Here is a 27,396-nt window from a genome sequence, read left to right on the forward strand (position 1 = left end):
GGAACCAGAGAAAATTAGCACCTAATTATAGGCTCCTCTCTGTGAGGGATGGTACTGGTGCTGGTGGAGTGTGTCGGCGTGTGGAGGCTGGGTGGTTGACTCACTGTGGGACCGAGGCCTGCAGACCACGCAGAGGACATACAGAACACATGCACAGGCCACGGAGGAGACACACACATATGCACAGGGACACACACACACACTAGCAAAAAGGCTCCCGTCTTTCTGGTTGATTTGTGCCACAGCATGGTCTCCCCCCCGCACCCCACGACGATGCCACAACAGAAACCACTTGTGTTCCAGCTATCTCTGATCCAACAGGATTAATTACTCACACAATGGAGGCTCTGGTTTCTATGCTCCGCAGGCTCCCTTGTGTTAAAGATGAAGTAGTTAATCTTCACTGGGAACAATGGGAGATTTTGTTCTGGTGCATTTGGTTGAGACGTTGAGATGGAGGAGAGCTTGACTATGCTGCCATCTTGTGATTGCATCTGGACAAGTACAGGATGCAAATGATTGCAGTGCAATACTAATCAGTGATGTTGAATTGATTTTATGAGATCCCCAGATGTGAAACAAAATATTAAAAGAGTTGAGATCTACTATGCGTTAGAAACTGGCCGGATGCTCAGTTGAGAGACTCTGTGATCAAGAGAAAAAGAACCGACAGCAGTCAAAAAATAGCTGCATGATGAAACTATGAAAATCTAAAAAGCAAGAGATGCCTTCTGCTGAACTGGGGAAGAGTCTTCCAGCACTGTGAGGAATCAAATAAATTCAACCACTCATGTCTGGAAAGTTAGCAATTCAATCTTTATTAGGTCTGCAAAGACTTACCAAAAATAGGTTAATATAACAAAAAACAGATCTCATTCTTAAACCATACAAAACCACATAGCATCACACTTTAATACTGTTGATTACTCTCTGAACATTTGTGTATGACGCCATTCGTTTACAACACAACAGAACAGAGAGAGGAAATTTCATGGACCGACCAAAACACCACTCAAAGCCTCCAAGACTCAAACACTGTTTGCCTTGACATCACTCTGAATGTGGACGCGTACTTGTAAATGTGGAGTTAATGCAGAAAACTTTGGCACAATAGATATTCTGTCATCAAGAAAACTGTAAGCAAAATGTCCTCGCAGGTTTTAGTGCATGTTGAGCATATTGTAATCCGCTGAAGGAGCGAAGAGCGGCGCGGGGAAAGAAAAGAAGCACTGGGGAGTTTGATTGATGCGTGACGAGAGGAGGGCGGTGGGTCAGTGGAGAGGAAGGGACGGGGCACTGGTGCAGTTTGTTTTAGGGCACGAGCACCTTGTAAGGGCTCCCGGGGATGTTGTCGTCGCCCCATTTGACGATGACGGTGTAGCTGCCCTTGTCCTTGACGGTGTAGGTGACGTTATACTGCTTGTTGCCCATGTGCTTGACATACACCTCCTCGCAGGGAGTCTGGGGTCCATGAACGCCCACCATCAGCATGTTGATACCTGAGAGGAGAAGTAAGAGGGGGATTTATTGAGCGTGGTGGACAAAAGTTGCATATACAGTACGTATGTGTGTGTGTGTGTGTTGTGTTGGCTTTAAGAATGAAATGATGAAGGGGAGAAACACCCCAGGCAAAAACATGCACTGGTCAATTTTGAGATTTTGCTTCCATAACATGTCTTCTTTCAGACTAGTGGAAAGAAAACATCCAAAATACACAAATTTTGGTGTTTTTATTTTACTACTTGGTCTGTTTGCGTCTGTAGATTTTTCATTTAACACTCCTCTCTATATTCTGAAGGTTTTTACAGAGGGGTTTGTTCATATATCATTCACAGCCTGATTTATGGAACATTTTATCCCTAAAAACATAGCAAAAATTGATTTTTTTTTATGGCTGTTGGCAGTATTTTTGATTTATAGAGTGATAAAAAAAGGTATCCAAAATTCCCTCTGTAAAAACCTTTGACTCTAATATGTCAACAAAATGAAACAAGAATTTTAAACCTGGCTTTATCCAATGTTCAGATTTCTGTTCTGCAAATTAGCACATATTTCATAACATTTACATAATTTGGTTCCGTATCTGCTGGATGCTGCTGGCAATTGTTTGCTAACACATTCACCATAACTTTATAAGGTGATAATATGTCAGTGTTGTGTTTACAGCTTTTTCTGTTGCCCAAACGTGTTTTTTACTGTATGAACATAAGATCTGTCTGTCTGTGTTTTTATCTGGGTGACCAACTCACCTGCTTTGCTGCAGTCAACTGTGAAGTTGTTTTTCTGTCCGACCACAGCCTGGGACAGCCCCGCTCCACGACAAACCACCATGCTGGCATCAGATGCCAGTTTTGTTGAGGTGGTGGAAGAGGAGGAACTGGAGCTGTAGGCACCGCCCACTTTGGAGGTCTTGGTGACGGTTTCGACCAAGACGGACGAGGTCTCATGGAGACTGTGTCCCCCTGACAGCCGGGCGCCTATAGGACAGGGAGAGACAGTGAGAAAGCTCATTTAATGTCATCATGGCTGAGCTCAAATAGGAAAACATTTCACACCACTTTAAAATAAAAAGTGAACTTCCAGGACTCATGGGGAATTCTTGAACGTCACATTAATAAAGAAAATTGAATTCACCAAGTAGTGACAGCAGGAATGTACTGTATCAGTGTAGTGCCAGAGAAAGACAGCTTTTATGTTAAGATGTACACCGAGCAGTATGAACAGAGATGACATAACATTTTAATGACTTCCACACTTGGTTTTTCAGATGGACATTCGTTTCATAATCGAGACACTTGTCATGTGAGATCCACGGATCAGATGGGAGCGTGACTGTCGAGCAGACCTGTGATTTTAGCTTTGAACGGACTGCCCACGATGTGCTGTGGCCCTCCGTATTTAATGGTGATGAGATAGTTGCCGGGCGCCATGGGCGTGTAGGTGATCTTGTAGCCTTCGGGACACTCCCGACAGTCCATCTTGACCTTGGACGGCCCGTCGATGTTGACCGATAGAGTGGAAGAGCCGGCGTTGCAGGTGTTGACCACGAATTCTGAGGGTGAACCTGGAAGAAAGAAGGCAATGCAGAGAGAGATGAAAAGACCGCTCAAGGAAACCATGCTGAAAGTGGTGCATATTTGTAGAGGTGGTGGTGATATCTACCTGTGGTTCCTCCCTGCAGTCCAGGGCCATGTGCTGTCACCATGCCGGGGTCTCCAGCGAGCCCCGGGTCTCCCACTCGCACGTTAAAGGGGCTTCCAGGAATGTGGCATCCGTTGAACTTGACATCTATGGAGTGGACGCCATTCTCCCGTGGAATGAAGCGGATTGTACTCTTGTCTGAACACAACACAAGTGGATATATTACTCCTAAATGAAGCTTACGGATTAAAAGAAAGCAGAATTCTCTGTCTTATGAGACTTTGTACTACAAAGTGAGGTCAGTGCGTACCGCTGTCCAGCTCAGTGACATAGCATTCCTCAGAAGAGCCAGAGGGGGTGTGGACTTTGGCGTCAACCACACCTCGAGCCCCGTTGCGCTGCACCATGAAGGACGCCTCTTGGTTTACCTTAGAGTCCTTCTCCTGTAAAAGACAGGGGAGAATATGATTAGAATATGTGTGTGTGTGTGTGGCCGCACCTCGAGGGACACAAAGTGTGTGACTCATCACGCCTGAACGAGAATAGATCGAGCGGTTGGGTGTGAGAGGCAGAAAAGGTCAGAGTTTACAGCGAGGCGTTCAGTGTTTTTGCCCTACAGGCGGACGAGCGGTCCTACCAGACATAAGAGGCAGTGTGACATTTTAAACGCTGGTCTGATATTGCACTTCACCTGGCTTCTAGTGGTCGGAAAGCACTCTGAAGTGGCATTTCAGTCAACTCAAAATACATGTTTTTAGCATCATTGTCAATTGTAATGGAAACTGTGAAAGCAAATAAAACAAGTGAGGAGCGAGGAGAGCGATATTGTGAGCTGTCACAGGTATCTTTAAGAGTCTTTATCTTCTGCTCGCTGTTTTCTTTTGCTTTTGTCCTCTCCGACAGAAACACAATCACACAGCCTCGCTGACTGACTGCCCACACATAGCACAGCTTGTGTTGCCCCACATTAGCAAGGGACAGTTAATCCAGCCCTTCATCACCGGCCAGCATCGCAGTATTATAGTGGTGGATACTGCTCCAACACTGGCATTCAATTACACTTCAAGGGCAAAGTGCTTTTAGACCGAAATATCCACAGCCACTCAAACATTATGTTACGCGCAATCTGTTATATTCAACCCTGATATTTTGTGACCGTGTGTGTCTGCCGTTGTTTCGTGCAACAAATTAATGCGGCTTTTGTCGAATCTGTGTGTGTGTGTGTGTGTGATCTTACCTGAAGGCTTGTGACAGTGAGCCTGCGGGCCTCGTCTGACAGCGTAGCAATCGGAACGATGAATGGGCTGTCAGGGATGTGCTCGTTGTTGAACTTGATTGACACCTCGTAGTCACCTGGGGAAGCAGACAGGTTATTTGCTTTCACTATCAAATGAACTGGAGGAGGTACGGAAGAATTACTAAAAAGTTGAGCAATTTAGAGACAAAAAACATTCAAATGAGGGAACTTCTACACAAAAGTTTTACCTGGTTCTTTCACTATGTAGGAGACGCCGCACGAGCCGTCCTTCCTGTCCTCAAAGGAGATTTCAGCCTTGCTAGGGCCCTCTACGGCGATGGACAGACCGCCAGCACCTGCCTCTCTGGTCCAGATACTAAATTCAGCTGGAGAGGGTGAAAACAAAAGGTTCAGCTTAAGTATCAACACTTCATGAAACATTCAAACTCCTGTCTTGAATGGTATTCGGAGCAGGGCTGTGTATTTGCAAGAATCTGGCAATACGCTACGTATCATGATACTGAGGTAATGATTCAATATATTGCAATATATAAGGCGATTTATTTAAATTTCATTTTAGGAAAACTGTCCTAGTATAAAAAACTCACCAGAAATAAACCATTTTAGAATAGGCAAAAATACGCATTCATACTGCATGCAAAAAACTGAATGTTTTTTGCCCCAAATTGCTGCAACCTCCGAAATATCGAATAGCGGCCGGGCCCAACAGCAAGCCGTCAGATTTTTAAGAGGTTAATTAAAATTGATACAGCATTTTGGAGAATTGATACAGTATCGCACAACATAATATCGCGATACTCATGTGTTGCAATATTTTCTTACAACCCTAATTTGGAGATCCACGTCCACACAGTGAACTTACTAGGTGCTGCAGCCACGCCTCTCTGCAGACCAGGTCCTCCTGCACGGACCTTGTGCGCTCCTCCCTCCCCCATGGGCCCCACGGTGAACTGGAAGGGGCTACCGGGGACATGTTGATCTCTGTACTTGACGTTGACAGTGTGGGGTCCCATTTCCTGGGGGATGAAGCGCACGCTGTAGGTGCTGCTCCCTCCATCCACGATGTCGGCATCCACTGTCTTCCCACTGGGGCTGGTCACCTGAGCCGTCATGGCCTGAGAGCCGCCCTCAACTGGATGAGGCACAGAGGAAGTGTTTAGATACAAACATATATCATTTGCACATGATATATAACAAATACAACATATATCGTTGATTGGACAGTTTAAGCTAAAGCATACAAGTTTTCACACTTCACTCTCTCTCACCCTCTGGTCTGGCAGCAGTGATGCCAGCAAAGCTGCTGAGGCTCTCTCTGCCCAGAAAGTCTCCAAAAACATCCCTAAAGGGGCTTCCTCCGCCGCCCATCTGGGTGCTCTCCTCCACCCGTACCTCCCTCTTGGTTTCTCCACCACGGGTTTTGCTAATCTCTGTGCGCTCGGTGCGGGTGTAGGTGTGGCTGCTGCGGGTGAACGTCCTGGTCAGCCTCTCCTGAGCTGAGACCATCTGGAACCAGTTTCCTATGGCGAGGAGAAATAGTGAGAATACAAACAGGAGTTCATTTATGTTAAGATGGTTAATCGCTACCCTCTGATTGGCTCCTGAGCTCACCTGGGATCTTGAGGTTAAGGCCACATGTGCTGCCCACTGAGGCGATAGAAGACGCCTGTCTCTTTCTAGTAATACTCTCCTTCATCCTTCCTTCTCCGGTCACCTTTACTGTGAAAGGACTTCCTGGAGGACACAAACAGATATACATATATACAAATTATATATATATTTGCTTTTATTTTAAGGCAAGACACTACAGAGAAAAACGTTTTTTTCATGCAACAGTCAATTTTGACATTTTCAGCTATTTTGCTTCTATTACACATTACACATTTAGGTGTTTATTTTACCACTTTGTCTATTTGTGTCTGTAGATTTCTCCTTAATTCACCAACAGTTAGCATTAGATAATGCCTCATTTGCGTATTTAAACATGACATTTCATATCTATTAGTTCTTTTTTTTTACCCTATTCATCGGTAGTGCCTTGAAAATGTATGAAATTTTACAATACATATCTTTAAAGGCCGTTTTCTCAAAAATGATTTTTTTCTCACTCTGAGCCAGAAATCTCCACTTCTGTAGCACTTAAATACATAAAACTCTCCAGTTTCATATTCTGAAGGTTTTTACAGAAGGGTTTGTTCATATATAATTCATAGCCTGATTTATACAACATTTTACCCCTAAGGACATGGAGTAAATATATTTTTTTATGGCTGTTAACAGTATTTTTTGATCTATGGAGTGATTCCCTCTGTAAAAACCTTTGATCCTAATATGTCAACAGAATGAAATTAATTTTTAACCTGGTTTTATCCAGTGTTTAGATTTCTGTTCTGGAAATGTATGCAAATGAGCACATATCTAAGATAATGCCACATTTGCATATCTAAACATATATTTTCAGAAAACTTGTATTACAAAAAATAATTGTTTTAATGTAAGTAATCAACTGTGGGAGTTTCATGGTGCTATCTATTTGTTTTACCTTATTCACCTGGGGTGTCTCCCTTTAAGATGTCAAATACTTAAATGAAAGATTCTGACCTGGGATGTGTTTTTCTGCAAACTTGATGTTAACAATGTAACTCCCAGGTTCTGTTGGACAGTAGGTAACTCTGCACGTCCCGTCCTCCACATCTTCACAGTTGATATCAACTTTGCTCGGACCCTCGATTGACAATGCTAGACCTCCGTAACCTAAAGGAAGAAGAGAAGTAGAGAGAAGTTGAAAACTTATGTGTTGCCTTTGTATTTCTTTGCGACCGTGCTTGCCGTGAAGGTTTAAACATACTGTCTCTAAATCTTACCTGCGTTCCTTGTGTCCACAAAGAATTCAGCCATTTCTAAAGTGCGTGCCTCCACCAGGCCTTTACCGAAAGCCTTCACTCTGCTGGCCTCGCCAATCTCTGACTGGCCGACCATGATTTTAAAAGGGCTGTTGGCCACGTGCACGCCGTTCTTCCTCACGCTCACTTCATGCTCGCCGACCTCCTTAGGGGTGAAAGAAATACCTGTGAAAAAGGCAGAGAAGGAAAAAAATCAAGACAAAGAGCCAGACAAATGAAATGTAAATGCATTCAACCTCTTATCTACCCTCTACTCTTCTTGTTATTTTGTAGCTCTGGCAAATGGATATCTCACCGAGGTGTCTGTTGGGCAGTCTCTTGAGCAGGCAGGGCTCCTCGTTGCCTGATGGTGCTCTGATACTGGCAGTCAGAGAGCTCAGATCAGTCTCTGTGATCTTCAGGGACACGTCGGCCGCCGTGCCGACATTCAGCTGTGATGTCCTGGTTATGGCGTCATCCCCTTGACACAAAAAAGGTGGTTAAGATGTTTGTCAACCCCATAAAGCTGATTTATAATACAGACATCTACTATAATATAAAAAAGTCATTCTAAGGGGGAAATGATTTATTTCCTCACCAGTGATCTTAGCAGTAAAGGGACTGCCAGGAATGTGCTTGTTGTCAAACTTGACGATGACGTTGTAGTCTCCAGGAGCTGTGGGCATGTAGGACACGGTGCAAGTACCGTCTTTGTTGTCCTTACAGGTGATCTCGGCCTTAGAGGGACCCTCCACTGCCAGTGACAGACCACCTGAGAGATACAGAAAAAAACACAGATTCTTACTTTTCTGCGGTGTAGTAAGGGTTAACTGTATTACCACAGATCAACAGTGAAATAGCAAATATCACAAGGAAATAGAGGTAGAATGATTAATCTGTTTGGTCGATATAATGATTTACAAATATCGTTATCGGCGGAACTTGGCTCTGATCGTGGACGATGGCTGCACAGCCGCCACCAGTCACACTGGGACGTACAATACCGCATATCAAGGTAGAGGGGGAGAAAAAAAAGTGATGAAATGAAATCGCACACTTTAGGATCCTTACCCTGGGAATATGCACCAACATTAATGGTTTGCAAGAGCATTTAATAATACTGCCCTATGTCCCTTCCTGCACTCTGAGATCCTTGGATGTGTCATTCCTTGCAGTTCCAAGGTCCAGATTCATACATAAAGGTGATAGAGCCTTTGCAGTCAGTGCACCTATAATATGGAATGACCTGCCTGAGGAGATCAGGGCTGCAAACTCTGTCACGTCTAGAATTGCTTTTCTGTGATTTTATATATGTTTTATGACATTTTAGTTGTTTTACCCTGTGGGTTTTATGTATTTAGTTATTGGCTTTTAGTACATTTCATTATCCTTGTGTTTCAAATGTGCTCTGTTTTTACTGTAAAGCACTTTTAAGTGTGTTTTGAAAGGTGCTATATAAATAAAGATTATTATTAATGTACGAGACGCGCAACAGAAGTAATCCTGTCATACTGTAAGCCACAGAACAGCGCATCTCTCATTGCAAATAAATATAAATATTTCAATGATGTAATCCACCGCATCACACTTCAGGATATTCTCTTACAAATTATTACATTCGTAGAGACAAAAAATATTTTTTATTAAAAACGCCGTATGCAAAAGTAGCCGACTAGGCTGCGGCAGAAGTAAAGAAGATATCTGCAGATTAAAGTATGGTACAATACCTTCTCCGGCATTCTTGGTGACCACAGTGAAAGTAGCAGCCTTGTTGACCATGCCGTAACTCAGACCTGGACCATAAGCAGTCACCACTCCGCTGTTCACAGCATCCACAAAGAACTGCAGAGGGCTTCCTATGGGGGAAATCATCAACAGTAATGAGACTGAGAACTGTGAAGAGTATTTATTCCCTTCTTCCCCTCCTTCTAATGTGGTATGTTTCTGACCTGGAATGTGGTTGAAATCATACTTGATGTCCATCTCGTGCAGACCTCTCTCTGTGGGCTGGTATTTTATTGTGATGGTGCCATCCTTATTGTCAGTGATATGCGGGCGAGCAGTCTTGCCGGAAGGCATCCGCACCTCACCTAGAAATGACAGCGGTTCGGTGAAATGTCAGTGACCTAAAAAAGATGTTTTGTGGGCGTGTGTGTGGGTGTGTGTGTGCAGGATTTTCTTTCTGTCTGAGTGGTGTTTGTCACACCTGTGATTTCTCCTTGCTGTGGCGTGAAGGGGACGAGGAAGTTAACCGGGCGGAAGAGAGGATCCACGGTATCTTGGGGAACGACTGGCTCGTTTGAGGCCTGTCGATACAGAGAGAAGAAAAATAGTTTCTAACTGCTGAATTAAATGTTAGAACAAGAGTGCACACAACTGTTTAATAACTCCTTTACTCACCACCACGTGGAAGGGGCTCTTAGGGATGTTCTGTCCCCCGAATCGGATGGTAATAACATATTTCCCAGGTTCGGGGGCTGTGTAGTAAATGTCAAAGGTCCCATCACGATTTTCCACCACATCCATGTCCAGCTCCATCCCTTGTGGGGTCTGCACCTTACAGGTCACCTTGCCTTTCCCAGCAGCCTTGGCATCCACTGTGATAACTGTATCCTCGGAGGTCTGCAGCTTCTGAAGACTCGCTGTTAAAGGACAGAGAGGGAATAAGAATGAAGGGTGAGAAGTGCTTCTTTATAAATGTGTGGATTCTCCAGCAGTGGCACAGAAATAAAAACAAAATACTCACACACGCCATGTCCTCCAATAGAAACTGTGAAAAGAAAAAATAATGACTTTGAATATATATATATAAACGCTTCGACTATATTATATATAGGACTGACCCGAATGCTCTGAAGCTTCGACTATTGCCATGGTAATCAACCTCCAAATCACTATTTGAATGCTTAATAACAAAGTATAAATCCCCAAATAGCCCATAACATAAAGAATAATCCCACAACATTATTCATTATTCATATTCAACATTAATTATTATTAGTTATTCTCAGACGGATACAGTTGTATGTAGAGGTGCGTGTGTGTACAGTAGTGCAACAGCAGCCGGGTACTGAAACAGGGGAGATGGAGACAGACAGACAGAAGAGCAAGGCAGCCTGCTGCGCCGCGAAGCTTTGAATACCTTCGAATATTTCTCACTGAAGCTTCGAAGGCAAAAAAATGGTATTCAGGACAGCCCTAAATATATTATTTTTATTTATTAGAACAGTTATGTGGTTTTCTTACCTGTGACGCGACATTTGCTGGCGTCTCCTGTGGGCAGGGACTGGATGCGGTATGGAGAATAAGGGATCTCATCCCCTCCATATTTAATGGTGATGGTGTAGGGGCCTGTAGAGTCAGGTACATAGGAGACAGTGTAGGTGCCGTCCCTGTTATCCTGGATGGTTGCATTCTTTGGCTTGCCCTCTGGATCCTGTCAAAGATAATATAAGATTTAATTTAAATGATGGCTTATGGTTAAAAAAAAGGAGATTGTGTGAAAGAAAGGTAACTGAACCCACCAGAATCTGCACAGTGAGCAGTCCCTCTCCAGCATCACGAGCATCGATGGTGAACTCAACTGGCAGGCTTGCAGGCACACCTTTTGTGTCTAGACCAGGGCCACTAGCGCGTACCTTACTGGCATCATGCCCAGGCTGAGACATTACCTTGAATGGACTGTGGAGGAAGGAGAGAATATCAGTGTAATTACTAAACCCAGACCTACAAAAGACAGGAATGGGAACAGAACATTTGCTACACTTTTCTTTTTTAAAAGCCAGCAGCCAGACAGAGCGGAACTTTAATTAAGACATATCTGCACACTCTGCCAGGCTCTTTAAACTCATACTGCACCTGTGTGGGACTTCTTGATCTGCATATTTGACAGCTACAGTGTAAGGGCCGTCCTGGGCCGGGGTGTAGTGGACTGTGTGGGTGCCATCGCCGTTGTTCTTCACACCAACTGGCTCCACAGTACCTGGAAGTAACGACATTATGGAAATAATCATACACCGCCAACTTGCTGTTATTTGTCAGCTTTGGACAAGGAAACGACTTCTAAACATGAGTTCCGTCAAAACATAAGCTCCGCATCACACTTTCCCCCCACACACTTTGAGAACTACTGGAGTAGTCAAACAGCAGGTCCTCACCTGTTGGGCCATAGAGTTTGACATCCAGTGGAGCCTGTCCAGCCTTGGTGCAGTCCGCTGTGAAAGTCTGAGGAACGTGGGCTCTCACGCCAGTGCCCAGACCTGGACCTGAGCACTTGACCTTGCTGGGGTCCACCGGATCCTTCACTGGAACACGGAACGGACTGCCAGGGATCGGGTGACCTCCGTAGTTGATGTTGACGTCATAGTCTCCGGTAGTGAAGGGGATGTACTCCACGCTGCAGCTGCCATCTTTATTGTCCTTGCAGGATATTTTTGCCTCTGAGGCTCCCTCGATGGTCAGGCCCAGACCTCCTGTACCAGCACCCCTGAGAGAGAAGCCGACACTTTTATTTTATTGCACATGTTTGAGATAAGTTCCCACAAATGTCTCCTTTAAAGAGTGTAAGAAAATAGCGAAACAAATACTGTAAAGATTCTCCCTAACGTTTTATAGATTTTTAATTAACCTCCGATGGCCCAAAGGGGTCCTTTAACCTCTTACCTCAAGATATGTGAATGTAAATGGGTTCTATGGGTACCCACGAGTCTCCCCTTTGCAGACATGCCAACTTTATGATAATCACATGTAGTTTTGGGCAAAAACCATGCAGTTTTTTTCGCCTATTCTAAAATGGTGTGTGAATATTTCTGCATACTGGGGCCTCTAAATAGTCTTGGCATTGCATATATTGGAAACGACTGGAAAGCTGAGACTTCTGTAGATCAATGAGTCCAGTTGTATTCATGTGTGATGATGTTTGTCCCTATAGTGGCCATTTCACAGTGACTTTTTTCGCTCAGATTTTACACATATAGTGGTGTTTCTTTATAAATATAACAGTTTTCCTAAAATTTGATTTGAAAAATCGCAAGATATCGCCTTGCTTGCAGTATCACAATATATTGATTGTTACCCCTGTACCATGATATGTATCGTATCGCCAGATTCTTGCCCATACACAGCCCTACTTTAAATGTGCTCCAACAGTACCTGGTCTCCACAGTGAAGCAGTTGGGCTTGTTGGTAATCCCTCCCTCCAGACCTGGTCCAAAGGCGCGAACCCGGGTCGGATCACATCCCTCCACCACAGACACTCTGAAGGGACTCTTGGGCACTGGTGCGTCGTCGTACTGCACCTCAATCAGATGCATTCCTGCACATAAACAGATACAGTTCAATATTTGATGTCTCACCTCTCTGCCTGGATGTTCTCAAAGTGAGCAAATGTTTTCTGTTATTGCCGCTTGCTTTTAATTATGAGTCAGACAATTTCCCCTTTTAGGGAGATAAACATCTGTTTATTTATAAAAGACGCCATCTAAAACGCAGACGCTCGGGTGAACGTACGAGGCATTACATCTGTTCCCTATTCATTATTCTGTTAAAACATTTTTCTGACAGAGCCCTCTCAGTAGGCCTATATGCCAGATTCCCAGCAGCACTGCTATGATATTAGAGCATGTCTGGTGGTGGAGAAGTGCTCTGTGATCTCTTTGCTTTGTGTTATAGGTCTCTATTAATATCCCCTGTCATTCCCCTTCTGTACGGCTGTGTGCAGGCAGCCTTCAGCACACATACCTGCCTTGTTAAGAGCTTCTGTTCCTGAGCACACTATTTATAAAACAGAGCCTGTCTGCCTCTCAGCCTCCCTGCTCTCTGCCCCTCACATCATTGCTCCACTGCATCATTCTGTATTTATACCCCTCTCTTTCTCGCTCTTTCTTTTCCTACTCTCCTGCTTTATTCCCAAATGGCGCCCACCACGAGCACCTGTTAGTGATTTCTCTGTCTGTCTGTGTGCTCTCTCTCAGACAGCCTATGTAAAGTCCTCTATCTATCTGCAGCAGGTTAGGTTTGTTAAAGTCAATGCTGTCTGGTGCCTCTCCACCTCATGCTCCTTTGTTTGTCTGAATTAACACTGTTAAACGAAATGAAGTAATATTTTTTTTCTCCTACCATCCTCGAAAGCCGTGTACTCCACTCTGAAGGTGCCGTCTCCCTTGTCGGTGATGTGGGACTCTGTGTTGGTGCCAGAGGGGGTGATGATGTGAACCTTCACATGATTTCCTCCAACCTTGTTCAGGGCGCGAGCATCGACGATGAAGTGGGTTGTCACTTCTCTGAGGACCCCTAGAAACAGAAGAGCCCTTCAGGTGATTTGTTGCCGATGAGAAACAAGACCGAGTGGGCTCAGTCATTCCAAGACTTGACATTATAAATCCTTTATATGGATTTGTGAGCTGTTTCTGAACTAGTTAAATTAGTACATTAGGCCTATTCAATTATGTTTTTAGAAGTGCCAGATTTGAAAAACAGTGAAGTGCCAAAGTGTCGGACATTTACGTTTCCTATCTGATCTGCAAAGCTGTGAATTTAAATGTGAAAATGATACACCTTTTTAATCTTAGTAGATTATTGTTTTAATAAAAAGAAATGTTGTATTTAACATATTTTTTATTCACTTTGATTCTAAATTCCCCCTGCTTAAACAGCCTGGGATAAAACTTTACATAACTAATGAATCGACTAATTAAACTACTAAGAAAATGAGGATCTTCTAATAATCAAACAATGTAAACACACATAAATATGGTGTTATGTTAGCAGGTCATTTAAATAAAAACACAATGATGTTGCTTATAACAGTCCGTAACAGCGTCAATAGTGTGAGTGTTGATGATCGTGAATTAACCCTCTTATTGGTTGTTAAAGGGCTGGAATAGCCTGTAGTACATACTCGGGCTGCAACTAACAATTCAAATCTCCTAATAGCTTGTGTTTTCAGAACCACAGTTCAAAAGCAAAATTTGAATTATAATTTAGCTTGAAAAATGACTTCAACTGCTTTTCTAACAAATAACTAATCAATTAATTGACTAATTCTTTCAGCATTAGTAAGTACCCTAGGTTTATTAAAAGTCTAACATGAAGTGCTAACTCATTTTAAGCTTCTTGGTCTCGTTACCTCTGGGCTCCACTCCTGGCCCATAGACGTGCACCCCGCTGGTGTCCACAGAGGGCTCCACCTGCAGGACTTTGGGAAACTGGGGGATCATCTGGCCGCCGTACTTGATCGTGATGGTGTGCATGCCGTGGAAGGATGGGATGTACGTAACAGAGAAGGTCCCCTCTGTAGTTTTCTGGATGTGCACCTCAGCCTTCACCCCGGTTTCTGACACAATCTCAATGGTGAGCTCGGCGTCGCCTGCCCGGGTGCAGTCCACAGTGAAAGTTGCCGGCTCTCCAGCCTTGGCCTTCTCCAGGCCTGGCCCGTTGGCCGTCACCTTGCTGGGGTCCAAGGCTGCGCGCACCGCGGCCTTGAAGGGAGAGCCAGGGATGTGCTGCTCGGCAAACAGGATGTTGATGGCGTACTCCCCGGCCTCTGTGGGCAGGTAGAACACTGAGCATGTGCCGTCACCGTTGTCCTGGCACTCAATCTTGGCCTCGCAGGGACCCTCCACAGTCAGGCCCAGCCCGCCTGCCCCAGCTCCCTTTGTGTCAATAGTGAATGGAGCTGGTTTACCAACAATGCCTCCCTTCAGGCCTGGGCCAAAGGCTCGTACCTATGATGCAACAGTCAGGTTTTTGAGATGTGGTGTACAAAACATCAAATACTTGTATGTTATGTTTCATGAAGTGTAAAACTACATGCAGCTTTCATGAACTTTTACCTTGGAAGGATCAGCAGGCATCACTGCTTCGACCCCAAAGGGGCTTCCCATCACCGGGTTGCTATCGTAGCTGACATCAACCTTGTACTGCCCCTCCTCTGGGGGAATATACTTCACGCTGTGAGTGCCTTTGGCTTTGTCAGACTCCAGCTTGCATGGGATTGGTCGGCCAGAGGGTGAGGTCATCTTCACACCCACGTTGCCCTGCCCACCAGCGCCCTTCGTGTTAACTGTGAACTCCTGATCCTTTCCAACCTCCACTTCTGCAAGAACAATTAACACAAAACACTTAAACTGTTGCTATTAACTATTTTTTACAAGGTACATGCAAGAGCGAAGTGTTTAGTGTTTGTAACTTACTGGTGTCTAATCCCTCCACTTTCACCTTTCCAATATCCAGAGGTGGTGCCACTGTGATGTTGAAGGGGCTCTTGGGAATGGGATCTCCTCCATGATTGACTGATATTGCCATGTTACCCTGAAAAGTCACAAGAGCGAGAATGAATATTGATGCATTATTGTGAATCATCGCTGCACCCTGCTCTAATGTTAATGGCCTTCAAACAGAGGCCTACTGTACCTGTTGAAGAGCCGTGTACTTGACAGTGTAGGAGTAATCGTGGTTATCGATGATCTCAAAGTCACGAACCGCCTCTCCCGGGCCTGATGCTGCGAAATGCACCTCAGGCTTGGCCTTGCCAGCTCCCTTTGTGTAGATGGTGAAGTGGGTTGGAGTGCCCACCTCCACTCCTGAAACACACGTTGGTTTTTTTTGTCAGTGCTACCAATCCTAGTCAAATCATTTCTATGACATCAAGGTATTGTAGTGGGTGTTTTCATATGCAAATACGTATACATTTGGTGTGCTTGGTATTTATACTAATTCTGGTTCAGTGGATCTCACCTGTCTTGTTGAGTCCGGGGCCCTCTGCTCTCACCTTACCGGCATCATGGGACGGATCCACTTTGACTTTGAATGGACTGATGGGAATTTCCTGACAAAGCCAATCATAAAATAATCATGATAAATCACCCAAGACTAAATAAAATTCAAACTCATCAGTCCGTCTTGCACTGGAAACTGTATTCTTACCTGGTCAGCAAACAGCACCATGATGGTATATCGGCCAGCAGCCGGGGGAGTGTACTTGACAGTGAAGGTGTCATTGTCATTCTTGATGATGTCAAACTCGATGTCTGCCTCGGCAGGGCCGACCACCCCTGGGGCACACTTGATTCCAATGCTGATGTCCCCTAATGGCGCATAGCAATGAGCACAGTTCAAGAAGGTCATTCAAAAATAGATAATCTGAACTTATAGAAGCTCCACTGCCTGGAGCTTTATTTCAAGTATATTTCATACATTTCAAATAACTTTTCTAAACTTTGTCAGTTAAGCTGCACAACTTTACTTATTCAGTTTGTTGTTCAACATCCACGTGATGTAGCACTAATTTCATTAAGATTCAACTATACTAGAAGTGTTTTTGTAACCACCCACAATATCTCCTTGTACACACTCACCTTGACCAGCCTCCCCGCAGTCCACTGTGAAGTATGTTGGCTCGTTGGCCTTGAGCCCCGTCTTCTCCACACCAGGCCCGTAGACCTTGACTTTTTCTGGATGACAGCCCTCTCCAACCAGCACCTAATGAATCCACAGTGTACTTGAGACAAAACCAGCTGGTTCAAGTGCAACTTCTGCAGTCCTCCTACTTCTGATGGAGTATCATTCGATTAAATTGACTGAGTGCAACGTAGTTATGTGTGTGTGTGTGTACATCATCACATGTCTTACCCTGAAGGGGCTGTTGGGCACATTGACGTCCCCCCAGGTGATGATGATGGTGTGTTTAATGGACTTGACAGGAGTGTACACACACAGAAATGTGCCGTCTCCCTTGTCAGTGATCTTGATGTTGATGGTGCAGCCTTCAGCGTCCTTAGTGGATACAAAAGCATGTCAGCTCTGGCCTGTATCACAGACTGTATATATAGATGGACGACCCGTGAAAAGTGAAGTCAAAATATCCCAGATACTGGAGCTGCCATCTTGAGATTTTGTCGTCATTTAGAGCCAGAGTCTAATGGAAAGTCGAGTTACATCTCCTCTCTGCGCGACTACTTCACTCAGAGCTGCTTTAAATCGTGACGTCTCACCACCTTTTTTATAGAATCAAATAACTATTTAAAACCTAACTTATCAGAAAAATTATCACTTGAACATACATCAGTGTGATAAGAAATACCGGAAATGAAAGAAACCATCTTTGGGAAAAAATGTATTGAAAATTTGACGCAGACTTTTGACTTTTTAGTTTGGATCATGTCCCATTCGCTAACATGACCTATACTGCAGCCAGCCACCAGGGGGCAATCGAGATGTTTTGGCTTCACTTTTGGGGAGCTGTCATGTCTTCCATCTTTATATAGAGTCTATGATCTGTATACATGCAATATCAATGTTGTAATCCTATAAATTAACAAAGAAGGGTTCATGAACTGGTACCTGTGCGTAGATCTTGAGGTGACCCTTCCCAGCCAGGTGGGCGTCAATGGTGAATTCAGTTGGTTTGTTCACAATGACGCCAGTTGGCTTCAGGCCTGGACCAAATGCTTTCACCTGCAACATTTGATCATTTTAATGTATTTTGTTTATGATCAGCAATGGCAATCTGCTTTATTGTTATACTTCTATATCTCATAGGTATATAATTCAGTGAGTGGAAATTACCTTCTCAGGGAAGACGTCATTGTCTGCAGGGAGGATATGGGCCATGAAGGGGCTGTCCTTGATGTCCTCGTCATCACAAATGACATGGACAGCATAGTCGCCGGCCTCAGTGGGCCAATAGCGCACATCACAAGAGCCGTCACCCTTATCATCGCACTCAATTTTGGCCTGTGATGGGCCTTCGATGGAGAAGCCTAAACATCAAAAGAATTCATATTTCACATTCAGAATACATTTTTTTTTTTTAAATCCACTTTTCTTCTGTAAGAGCTCACATCACTTGCGAATGACTCACCCAGAGTTCCAACTTCGGTGCCGATGGCCTCTACTACAAAGTCAGCAGATTTTCCCACCTTGCCCGTCTTCAGACCAGGACCCCAGGCCCTCACCTTCTGAAAACCTGCCTCCTCACCCACCTCCACTTCGAAGGGGCTGCAGCGGCACACAAGATTGCACAATATTACCAAGTGAATGTGCATTGTTAATGAATAGCTACAGGCAGCAATAGAACCCTACCTGCGTGGGATGGGCTGGCCTCCCCAGGTGATGCTGACTGTGTATTTACCAGTCTTAAGGGGGTAATATTCACATTCATACACGCCGTTTCCTGCATCTCGCACTTTCACTTGCTCCTCGGCTCCAGCTGAGAATGAATAATGCAGTCAATATGGATTCTTATCAAGTTGAAGAGACATTTTATGCATTTTGTTTATCATATGCCCATGTGAATGCTACCCCAAAGAGAATAATCCTAAAAATGTATGAGGAGGAGTGTGGCAGAGAAGAGAGAGCTGTCTGACTCACTTGGTCCTTTGACTGAGACGCTCAGCGATCCAGTGCCAGCTCCCTTGGTGAAAACTTTGAAGTCTGCAACCTCCTTCACCCTCACGCCTTTAGGCTGAAGGCCTCTGCCTGTAGCTCTGCAGGCATTTGGGTTTATAGCTGAAAGGAATAACAACAAGTGTGAAAAAAGAGAAATATTTAGCAAGGCAAACGGCATCTCAGAGTAGCCAGCAGTCAGTAGACAGCAATGTTAGTAGCAAAGACATTAAAATATCCGATTCAAGAGGGACTGGCAGAACCTGCGAATGAGAATGATGCTTTGTGCAGCACAAATAACACAGAGTGCAGAATGTTGAAGTGGATATTGACACATTTGAGAGCATCAAGAGAGCATCTAACAACATTTCAGTCAGTCAAAGTGTTGACTGCAGGCATAAACTGAATGCTGGCTGATGCAAATTTAGTTGAGAGAAAAACAAACATGTCAACGGCACAAGCAAACATATTTAACAGAGAAGAACAAATGCAAAGTGGGACAATCTGTAAATTATTTGAACAACAATGCATTTCATCTCTCTCTGAACATAACGAAACCATCAAGCTGCAGGACGCAAGAAGACGCAGCAGGCATCGAGCCGCGGCACCATGATCTTAGAGAAAGCACAGAGGGGCATCTGCAGTGCGCGGTAGAGGGAAAGGTTTGGGGGGATCTGGCTGAGCAATGGGCGCAGACTCCTCCCAGCAAACCATACTAACTTGGGCGAGGTTTTTGGGGGGGTACCCCCTTCCCACCCTCCGCTCCAGGAGGGGTGCGCACTGACTGAGGGACTATGTGCAGTGGAGCTCCCATTGGAGGAGCAACGGGTGGAGCTAGAAATGACAGATAGGAAGGGTTATGCTTTATATTGGGTGGCTGTTCCCAAGGAATATAAAGATGACTGTAGATTGTGATTGATAGATCACCCTGACACTAACAGCATGATAGGAAATCTGATTTGTCCGACAGTAATTTACAACACAGACAGATGACTCACCCTCTGCGACGTTGACAGTGAAGGGGCTCTTGGGGATCTCCTGGCCTGCGAACAGCACGTGGATGATATGAGGGCCTTCCAGCATGGGACGATAGGTGCAACGGAAAACACTGTCGCCCTTATTCTCGAGGATGAGCTCCACGGTGTCCTTTTTGCCCTGTGGATCAATGATTACCACGCTGACGTCGCCGTTGCCAGCACCTGAGTGTGACAAGAAAATGATCACAGGTTAAAGTAGATGCTGTAGCTTTAGTCTTTCTGAGACTCGTTTGTTGGGATTCGTTTGACTTTGTATTAAAATACTGCAAGCCTTTCATTAAATCACATTGTTGTCTGCATGTGTACATAAGTAAAGTGGTTGAATTGTCCATACTAACCAGCTGTGTAGATGTCAAAGTAGGTGGGTTTGTTGGCAACATTGCCTGTAGGATCCAGACCTGGACCCCTGGCATGGACTTTGCTGGGGTCGCCCAAATCCTTTGCTACATTCACTGTGTAGGGGCTCTTGTCAATGTCCTGACCAGCAAACAGCACTTTCACCTAAAGAGAAAAAAAAAAGCAAAACAAAGTTAATACCCTTTTAAATAGACTGGTTTGTTCATGTTGTGCTGAGTGATGTGTGGGCTTGGTTTTACCTTGTGAACACCCTCAACTTTAGGGACATAGGTGACCGTGTAGGTCCTGTTTTTGTCCTTGTTGGGTTTAACCTTAGCCTGGAGAATAAGACAACAAAGTAAGAGAGGGTTAGATTAAAGAGGATCTATTATGCTCCCCCACAACCCCACCTCCCAAAAAGCCCAGTCTGCTCTGATTGGTCCTCTGTTGTGATTTGTCAACTGAGTAACTCCCTTTTGCGTGGACTTTAGGCTTTGTAACTTTGCAGATCTTTTACATGCACAAACAAAATATATAACACATTAAAGGGAAGGGAAAAAGCACAAAAGGTCCTGTTTAAATATCAAATGATACACTTTGCAAAACTTTGAAACTTAGCAGGACTATATGTGTCTGTCAGGTCTAACTTGCCTCCTCTTTGTGTCCCTCAGGATCCTCCACATAGACCAGGACCTCACCGCTTCCAGCTTCCAGAGTTTCCACAGTGAACACGGCTGGTTGCAGCACCTTGTTGCCTTGAGGCTCGATACCTGTAATGTCAATACAGAGACTCAGGGTGTGGTGATATATTCTGCAAGGTTTGGAGCAATGTAACGTTCTAACACAACAGGCAACACATTCATACTGTTCATATGAACTGTTGTAAACCGTGTTGGGCTACCCACCAGGTCCATAGGCTTTGGCCTTGTTTGGGAAAAGATTTTTGGCCTTGAGAGGAGCTCCAGGCTTCAGCTTTGCCTTGGGGAACTGAGACAGGTAGGTCATCACCGAGTGCTCATCCACATCTGGGTCCACAATCTCCTCAGGGGCGATCACCTATACAGCACAGAAACACAACCAGCACAGCAGAGGTGAATAGTGTGCGTGAATAGGTTGGGTTTTAATTGAAAAACATAATCAACATAAAAGGTAAAGTCCTGTTTTTAGGCAACATCCTGCAACAACCATGACTATAAAGACACCACAGCCTAATTTGTGTTGACACATTTATATTGACTGTATTTCTAAGAAGGGTTTGGTTGACTCTTCATACAACTTTCCCTCATTAAGCATAGTGCAATGGGATTTAACAAGGATTACATTTATTTATTCCCCCCACCTCTGACTCCCTTCCAGCACTTGTTTGCCCGTCTATCACAGCGTGGCACAAAGCCAAGCTCCACGCTGGTTATATTTAACCCCAGGACAGCGGGGTTAAGGATTGTTGCATTCAATAAGCCAGCCAGGGGGATTTAGCCTGAGCCAGACTTTTCTCACATCTCCTTAACACCACCACACTGTACTCCAGCCCCCGAGGCCTGCAGAGCCATGACACACAGCCCCCGGCTATCTCACCAATGCTAAGCCTCATGGAAAACAGCTAACCTTGTGTCTTAGACAAACAAGTAAACAACCTGCATAGAGCACATTACAATAAAGGGACTCAGAGTCTTGCAAACAGGAATGGAAATATGGTATATTGGCTCTGTTCACATTGTTATTCTGATGAGCGCAGGCATATTTACACCTCTGTTTCAGGGGCTGGCTTGGAAAGGTGTTCAGAAATCTCACACCTCCACAAATTCATGAATCTACTAAATAAAACTCCTACAAACTCACTTACTGGGAGCTACAATAAAGTAAATGGAAATATTAGAAGTGAGATGGGTAATAAATATTTCATGATACCCTCCAGCATGATCTACCTGGAAAAACACTGGGCTCCGTATCAGACACAGCGCTGCCTTTTTTTTTCTCCAGTTCAGTATTGCCTCAGGTGTATGCACATGTGGTGAGGACTGTTTTCATTTGCATATGTATCCTGCAGCTTGCTTTAAACTGCTTGGAAAATGATTGGTGCTTACTGGATGTGTATCCACCGAGTATAAACCCTCAGAAAACAGAGAAGACACCTGCTTATCTTGCTGTATCGTCTTATGATATCAACCCCACCCATCTGGCACCCAGCTGAGTTATAGCAAACTAAAAAGCACATCGTGCATCTTACCTGAGGCACGCCCAGCCATTCGTCAGCCTGTTGCATGGCTTCTCTGGCATTCTCCACAGGCTGGTTCGGGTCCCACTCAGCCCAGTCAGGACACAAACCTAACAGAGTGCAAACAGGATGATTAGACAGACAAATGCAGGCAGTGTCACACTGCTGCTGTTGCTATAATAAGGCCACATAAGGGCTGTCACGACTATCTGTCTAACACCTCCAACTACAACGTCGCATGACCCTTACCCACGCTGCTCTGCTCCAGTGAATCCACAATGTGTGACAATAGAGGTCCCTCGACTGCTCGAAACGCTCTGGCACTTTCACCGAGGCTAAAGCTAGCCTCGTGCGTGCTGCTAATGCCTAAATTGGATTAGTGTTGGTGATGGAGTGGCCGCTCACTCAAAAGGCCCATACAGGCACACCGTAGAATACTATTATCCAATTAATATAGACACAGTATTAACAGGGTTGAGTTTATGTGCATCTGCAAGGGAGGAGTGTGCAGTGAAAGAATTATGCAGAGCTGTCAGTTGGGAGGCACCAGGGTGGGCCTTTCCACCATGGTACTATGGGAAATCGTCAAAGTGATGTCAGCTCTACCACGTAGTTCATAATGCAACATCGCTGTAACACCAAAACAGGCGGACGTATGCTATAGATAAGAAAATACTGGATATATTAACAGAAGTTGTGTCTGCCTGTCAGATAGAATAGTGGTTTCTTTCTCCCTGGTCTGGCCAATTAACTTGTTTTGCACATTTGTATCTGAATTAAAAGCAGAGCGTCTGTGTTTCAGAACAGAGCGAGTTTCGTCAGTCACCCTGCTGTTTGGTATTAGCTGATGAAACAACACAACCTTGTATGGTCAGTGCTGCAGCGCAGTGTTTGAAAGATGCGTCTCGGCAGATCAATGGCTCATATAAACACAGTTAAACACGGCGTTCTGCACTCCTCTTGCTACTCCTCCACCTTTCGCTCTGTGAAAGCCCAGCTAGGGGAGTAGGGGACTCTCTAATGTTCAGAGTTGGAAGCAGTACCCTGAACTGGCAGTGACTCAAACTGTGGCCTTGTGGTCCTTGGATCTGTGGCTTAGGCACCTCCCTGTGACAGATAACTCTGCATTTTGATGCGGAGCCAAGCATCCCCCCTTGACAGAGGAGGAGGAATGGTGCCCAAATTTGGGGGTGTTGTGTAGCAGCATGGCTATAAACACTAAAGCCGGGGCCTCGGGGCCCGAGACACAGTGAGAGTGAAGGCTTCAGTCATTGTGGGACAGCTGGCAGGGACGTCCCCCCCGGCCATCAGCAAGCCATCTACAATCCTCTGACCCTACCTGCTCTCCAGAGACAGATTACACTAGCTCACATCTGAATCTGAATGTGTGTGAGTATGTGTGAGAGATATACAGCCCTCATTTCTAGATTAGGAGCAAAGGAGACAATCTCCTGAGGAGGTGATTCTGTTTCTGATACACTGACTGACACATGCCTGACCCCAACCTCCATAGCAACCAAGGAAAACCGCTATATACAACAAGGCTTTTAACAGCCACAGCACGTAGTCTGACTCAGCACTTCTTCCTCTTACTGTAGACTCGGCTGATGCTGCTACAACACTTTCTTACCAGGGGCACAGTTGTCAACCAGAGCTCCCAGGGCTTTGCCGTCCCGCCAGTCCCGGTTGAAGTTGTGGATGGGCAGCTGGGGCACCTTGTTCTGAATCCAGCCCAGCAGGCGCTGTTTGGGGGTCATCTTCTTACTCTCCTCTTCATCCTCGTCGTCCCACATGGGCATGGAGATAGAGTAGTGGAGGATGAGAGTCCAGATAAGACCCAGGATCAGCTTTAGATTCCCATCCACAATGGCTTTGCTATCTGTAGTTGCAGAGCAGAGACAAAAGAGGATTTATAACTTCCAAAAAGTTCACATGATGCCCTACAGTATTTGACGGTTTACTAGTTAACTGCATCTTCCAGCTGTATTTTCATTGTTAATTGGTCTTCCAGGGAGATTGTGCAATCTACTAGTAAATTGGTTTGCAGTCTGTTTATTGTAATCACTAACAAGGCACCCCAAAGCTAAACCACAAGACATAAGATCTATACATAAGTGTATTATATCAAAATAGTTTTTCCTTGCTGTTTTGCAGTTGACCAGAAATACAAACACTGATGATTGACTGCTGAGGAGACAAGAATGTAATGCTCCTCGCTGCTTCCCCCCGAGCCCCCTTTCTCTCAGACAGCTGTCTGGCTGAGGACCCCTGACAATCTGTCATCCAGTCACAATGGCACTCTGAAGACAGTGACAGCTGAGGACATGTGGAAGTGGATCCCTCTCTGCATAAACACCACTTGGATATCAATTACGTGCAAAACTTGTAGCAGCAGAGTGCGATAAATCAAATAGGTGTGGAGATTAGATTCATTGACAGCGAGCACGCAGCTCATTTCCCTGAAGTTCTCGGAGGAAAAGTTTGTCAAATAGGCCGTTTCGAATCCACCTTAATTTAGAAATCCAGCCATTTAAATGAACCTCTGAGGAGCGCTTGACTTTAATGTTTCATCGACTAATCTGGTGCGATACACTCCACTTAATTCAGTAAGACTTTAATAACGAAGGGGTTTTGATGCCAGTTGTTTATCACAAGACTGTTTTATTATTGAGACTATTAATCTTTTGCATAGATGAGTGCCTCCTATCAGAGTTTGATGTGTCGCCGTTTGACTGGCACAGGCAGGTGGCACGACGCGGCACAGTGTGGTTTTGATCCCGCCATGTTCGGATTTAAGGGCAACTGTGTGCTCAAAGAGACATCCATCAAATGGTATCTAGTTACACACTGTGACATATGTGCGACTAAAAGCCTGCGGTGATTTTTTTAGTGTCTCTGGGTCACTGTAATGAGACCGCGACATTATCTTAAGAGGGCTGCGTTGACCCACTACAGCTGCATGGAGCAGAGAGGAAGTAAAATACCAGGACTTCTATTATCACGCCCTGTTTCTGTCAAAACAGTCTGACCTGGTGTGTGTGTGTCTGCACCGCTGGGACAATGGTGCCAGCCACACACTAAGTCCTAGACAAAATATCCTGGACACACTCTGCAGACTTTGAGGTGATATCTGTGATAGTGACCTTTGCCCTTCTGTGATCACCAGGAGATTTGAGCTTGCTATTGAAACACACTCGGAGTATATTCAGGTCAGGTTGGACACACTGTGGCCTTCACAGTGCGACGGCCAAAGCTTCAGCCACGCCGGGAATTTCACTCAAGTGTGTGGCAGGATCATTAGTCACCAAAACAGAAAAAATACTCTGTCAGAGTTTTAATAACTTTTCTCCTGCATGAATTGTGGGCTTGTCTACAGGTGTATAATTGAGCCATAACTCTTCATCTTACAGTATCGGTGCTTTTCGTGTTAGGCTACTAGTTTCTCCTCAGTTATTATTAAATGTGTCTCAGAGGTGGCATAGTGAAGTCCTCTTCTGGTGGCTCTGTGGATGTGACACATATTCACAACAATTTATTGTAGCTTCAGCTATCTGTGTACCACAGTCTGATCCCCAAATCCCTCCAGAGTTAATCCTCACCCCACAGGAGCTGCTGATGGCTTCGGACAGCAATGGGCTGTCAGCGTGAGTCGTTCTGACCCCTGACCTGACAGAGTGTGCCTGTTTGTGTATAGAGCGGTGTGTGTGTGTGTGTGTATAGAGCGGTGTGTGTGTGTGTGTGTGACCGCTGTCCACATATACGCATAAATAGTTTCATTCTCATTAGCACGGTCCTAGTGAATTTCCAGCCCATAGTTTACCACATTGCTGCAGCTTAAGCATGCTATGGAGCCGCTCGCCCTTGGCCCTGACACAAGTTAATGACCTCAGTGGCACCTCTTCAGCAACTTTCCAATAAGCTGTTGACCCCGGATCAATACAGTTTTCCAGAGGCCTGTGAAAGCCATGTCTCACTGCTGGCTGATGATAAAATGCCAAGAGAGCAGCTACTGAATGTGTATGTGTCTGTGAAGGTATGACAAATTTATAAAAAATATCAAAAAATGTTTTTAAATATCAACGCTCTGCATCTGATTAGGCACACTGTCATAAAGTCATAATTGTTTTTTTGTTTTTTTATTTAACCTTTATTTAACCAGGTAGTAAGAATATCTTTTGCAGCAGAGACCTGGCCAAGACAGCAGCATTTAAACATACATTAAAGTTTAACTTAATTTAAGTTATAACTTTGTTCCTACCTAATAATAACTTTTTTTGTGTTTTGCATTTGACCACTGTTTTTGTTGTTTTCCAGACTTACCAATGGAGACCAGTTTGATGTGCTCTCTCTCCAGGAACTCCAGTGCCACAGACACATTCTCCAGTTTCATCTGCCTGAAGTTGGGTCTGGTGTGGTGCTTTCTATACATCTTCTTCTGGCTCAAAACCTCCAGGAGTGAGATGAGCTTGAGCCCGTCAGTAAATTCCCTCTGCAGGTCGTTGATGGTCTTGTTGACGCACTTGAGGTGCTCGTTGCACCACCTGGTGAAGGTGTTCTGCTGGATCTTCTTCCATGGTGCGTCCTCGGCCAGGTCCTTCTCCGTAGCCGGCATCTCGTCCTCCTCCTCTTCTCCAAAGTCGGTGGCCTGGTAGTACTGTGGAGGCTGCTGCTGCTGCTGGTCGTCGCCGTAGTTGTTGCTCATCATGGTGGCGTTTTCCGTGTCCACTTTTATACCTCGGGTTGACACTTATGTGTTGAATTGTTGCGCTCGGCAGCAGCAGAAAACTTTCGCAGCTCGATGGCAAAGCGAGAGTTCAAACTTGGGGGGAGTTTAAAAAAGCAGCCTTGAGATTTTTTTTCAGACGCACTTGTGAAGAAACCACTTAATGTCAGGACAGTGATCGATTCAAATATCCAGATTTACAGACTGGTCGTCCGCTTTTCTTTTCTTTTCTTTTTTTTTTTAATTGTCACCCTCTTGACAAGTCGCTCCTCAGGCAGCGTTTGTTAAAGTTTAACTTTGACTGCTGTGAAGAGTGAAAGAGTTGGGTATATAAAGGACCCGGGGACACGTCACTCAGCGGCTGTGATCATAGTCTATTTGCTAATACAGGAGGATAACTGGGGAGTCTGGGGGTCGGT

At 44.8% G+C, this 27,396-nt stretch overlaps 1 protein-coding gene across 2 annotated transcripts; it reads right to left on the reverse strand.

The window, feature by feature from the left end:
- Positions 1-793: 793 nt before the first annotated feature.
- On the reverse strand, positions 794-27,339 carry LOC119487511 (filamin-C-like). 2 transcript variants are annotated; one of them, XM_037768448.1, is made up of 47 exons: positions 26,575-27,339; positions 23,885-24,133; positions 22,267-22,364; positions 20,945-21,095; positions 20,691-20,809; positions 20,300-20,377; positions 20,042-20,204; positions 19,665-19,865; positions 19,387-19,500; positions 18,652-18,789; positions 18,364-18,490; positions 18,143-18,279; positions 17,848-18,041; positions 17,623-17,736; positions 16,912-17,055; positions 16,638-16,761; positions 16,207-16,367; positions 16,018-16,108; positions 15,694-15,863; positions 15,474-15,591; positions 15,114-15,376; positions 14,408-15,005; positions 13,399-13,572; positions 12,433-12,595; positions 11,439-11,767; positions 11,140-11,263; positions 10,806-10,962; positions 10,528-10,717; positions 10,028-10,051; positions 9,682-9,923; positions 9,488-9,587; positions 9,231-9,371; positions 9,009-9,137; positions 7,880-8,053; positions 7,598-7,762; positions 7,264-7,467; positions 7,001-7,153; positions 6,011-6,133; positions 5,668-5,919; positions 5,262-5,531; positions 4,627-4,764; positions 4,379-4,494; positions 3,452-3,584; positions 3,163-3,339; positions 2,846-3,064; positions 2,250-2,477; positions 794-1,499 (listed from the first exon to the last, which is right to left on the reverse strand). In XM_037768448.1, the coding sequence occupies exons 1-47, from the start codon at positions 26,957-26,959 to the stop codon at positions 1,312-1,314; spliced, it is 8,250 nt and encodes a 2,749-aa protein (XP_037624376.1). In that variant the 5' UTR covers positions 26,960-27,339; the 3' UTR covers positions 794-1,311. The 2 variants fall into 2 exon arrangements, with proteins under 2 accessions (XP_037624376.1, XP_037624377.1); XM_037768449.1 differs by lacking the exon at positions 19,387-19,500.
- Between the last annotated feature and the right edge of the window lie 57 nt (positions 27,340-27,396).

This window comes from Sebastes umbrosus, chromosome 4, assembly GCF_015220745.1.
Source record: "Sebastes umbrosus isolate fSebUmb1 chromosome 4, fSebUmb1.pri, whole genome shotgun sequence".
Taxonomy (NCBI): domain Eukaryota; kingdom Metazoa; phylum Chordata; class Actinopteri; order Perciformes; family Sebastidae; genus Sebastes; species Sebastes umbrosus.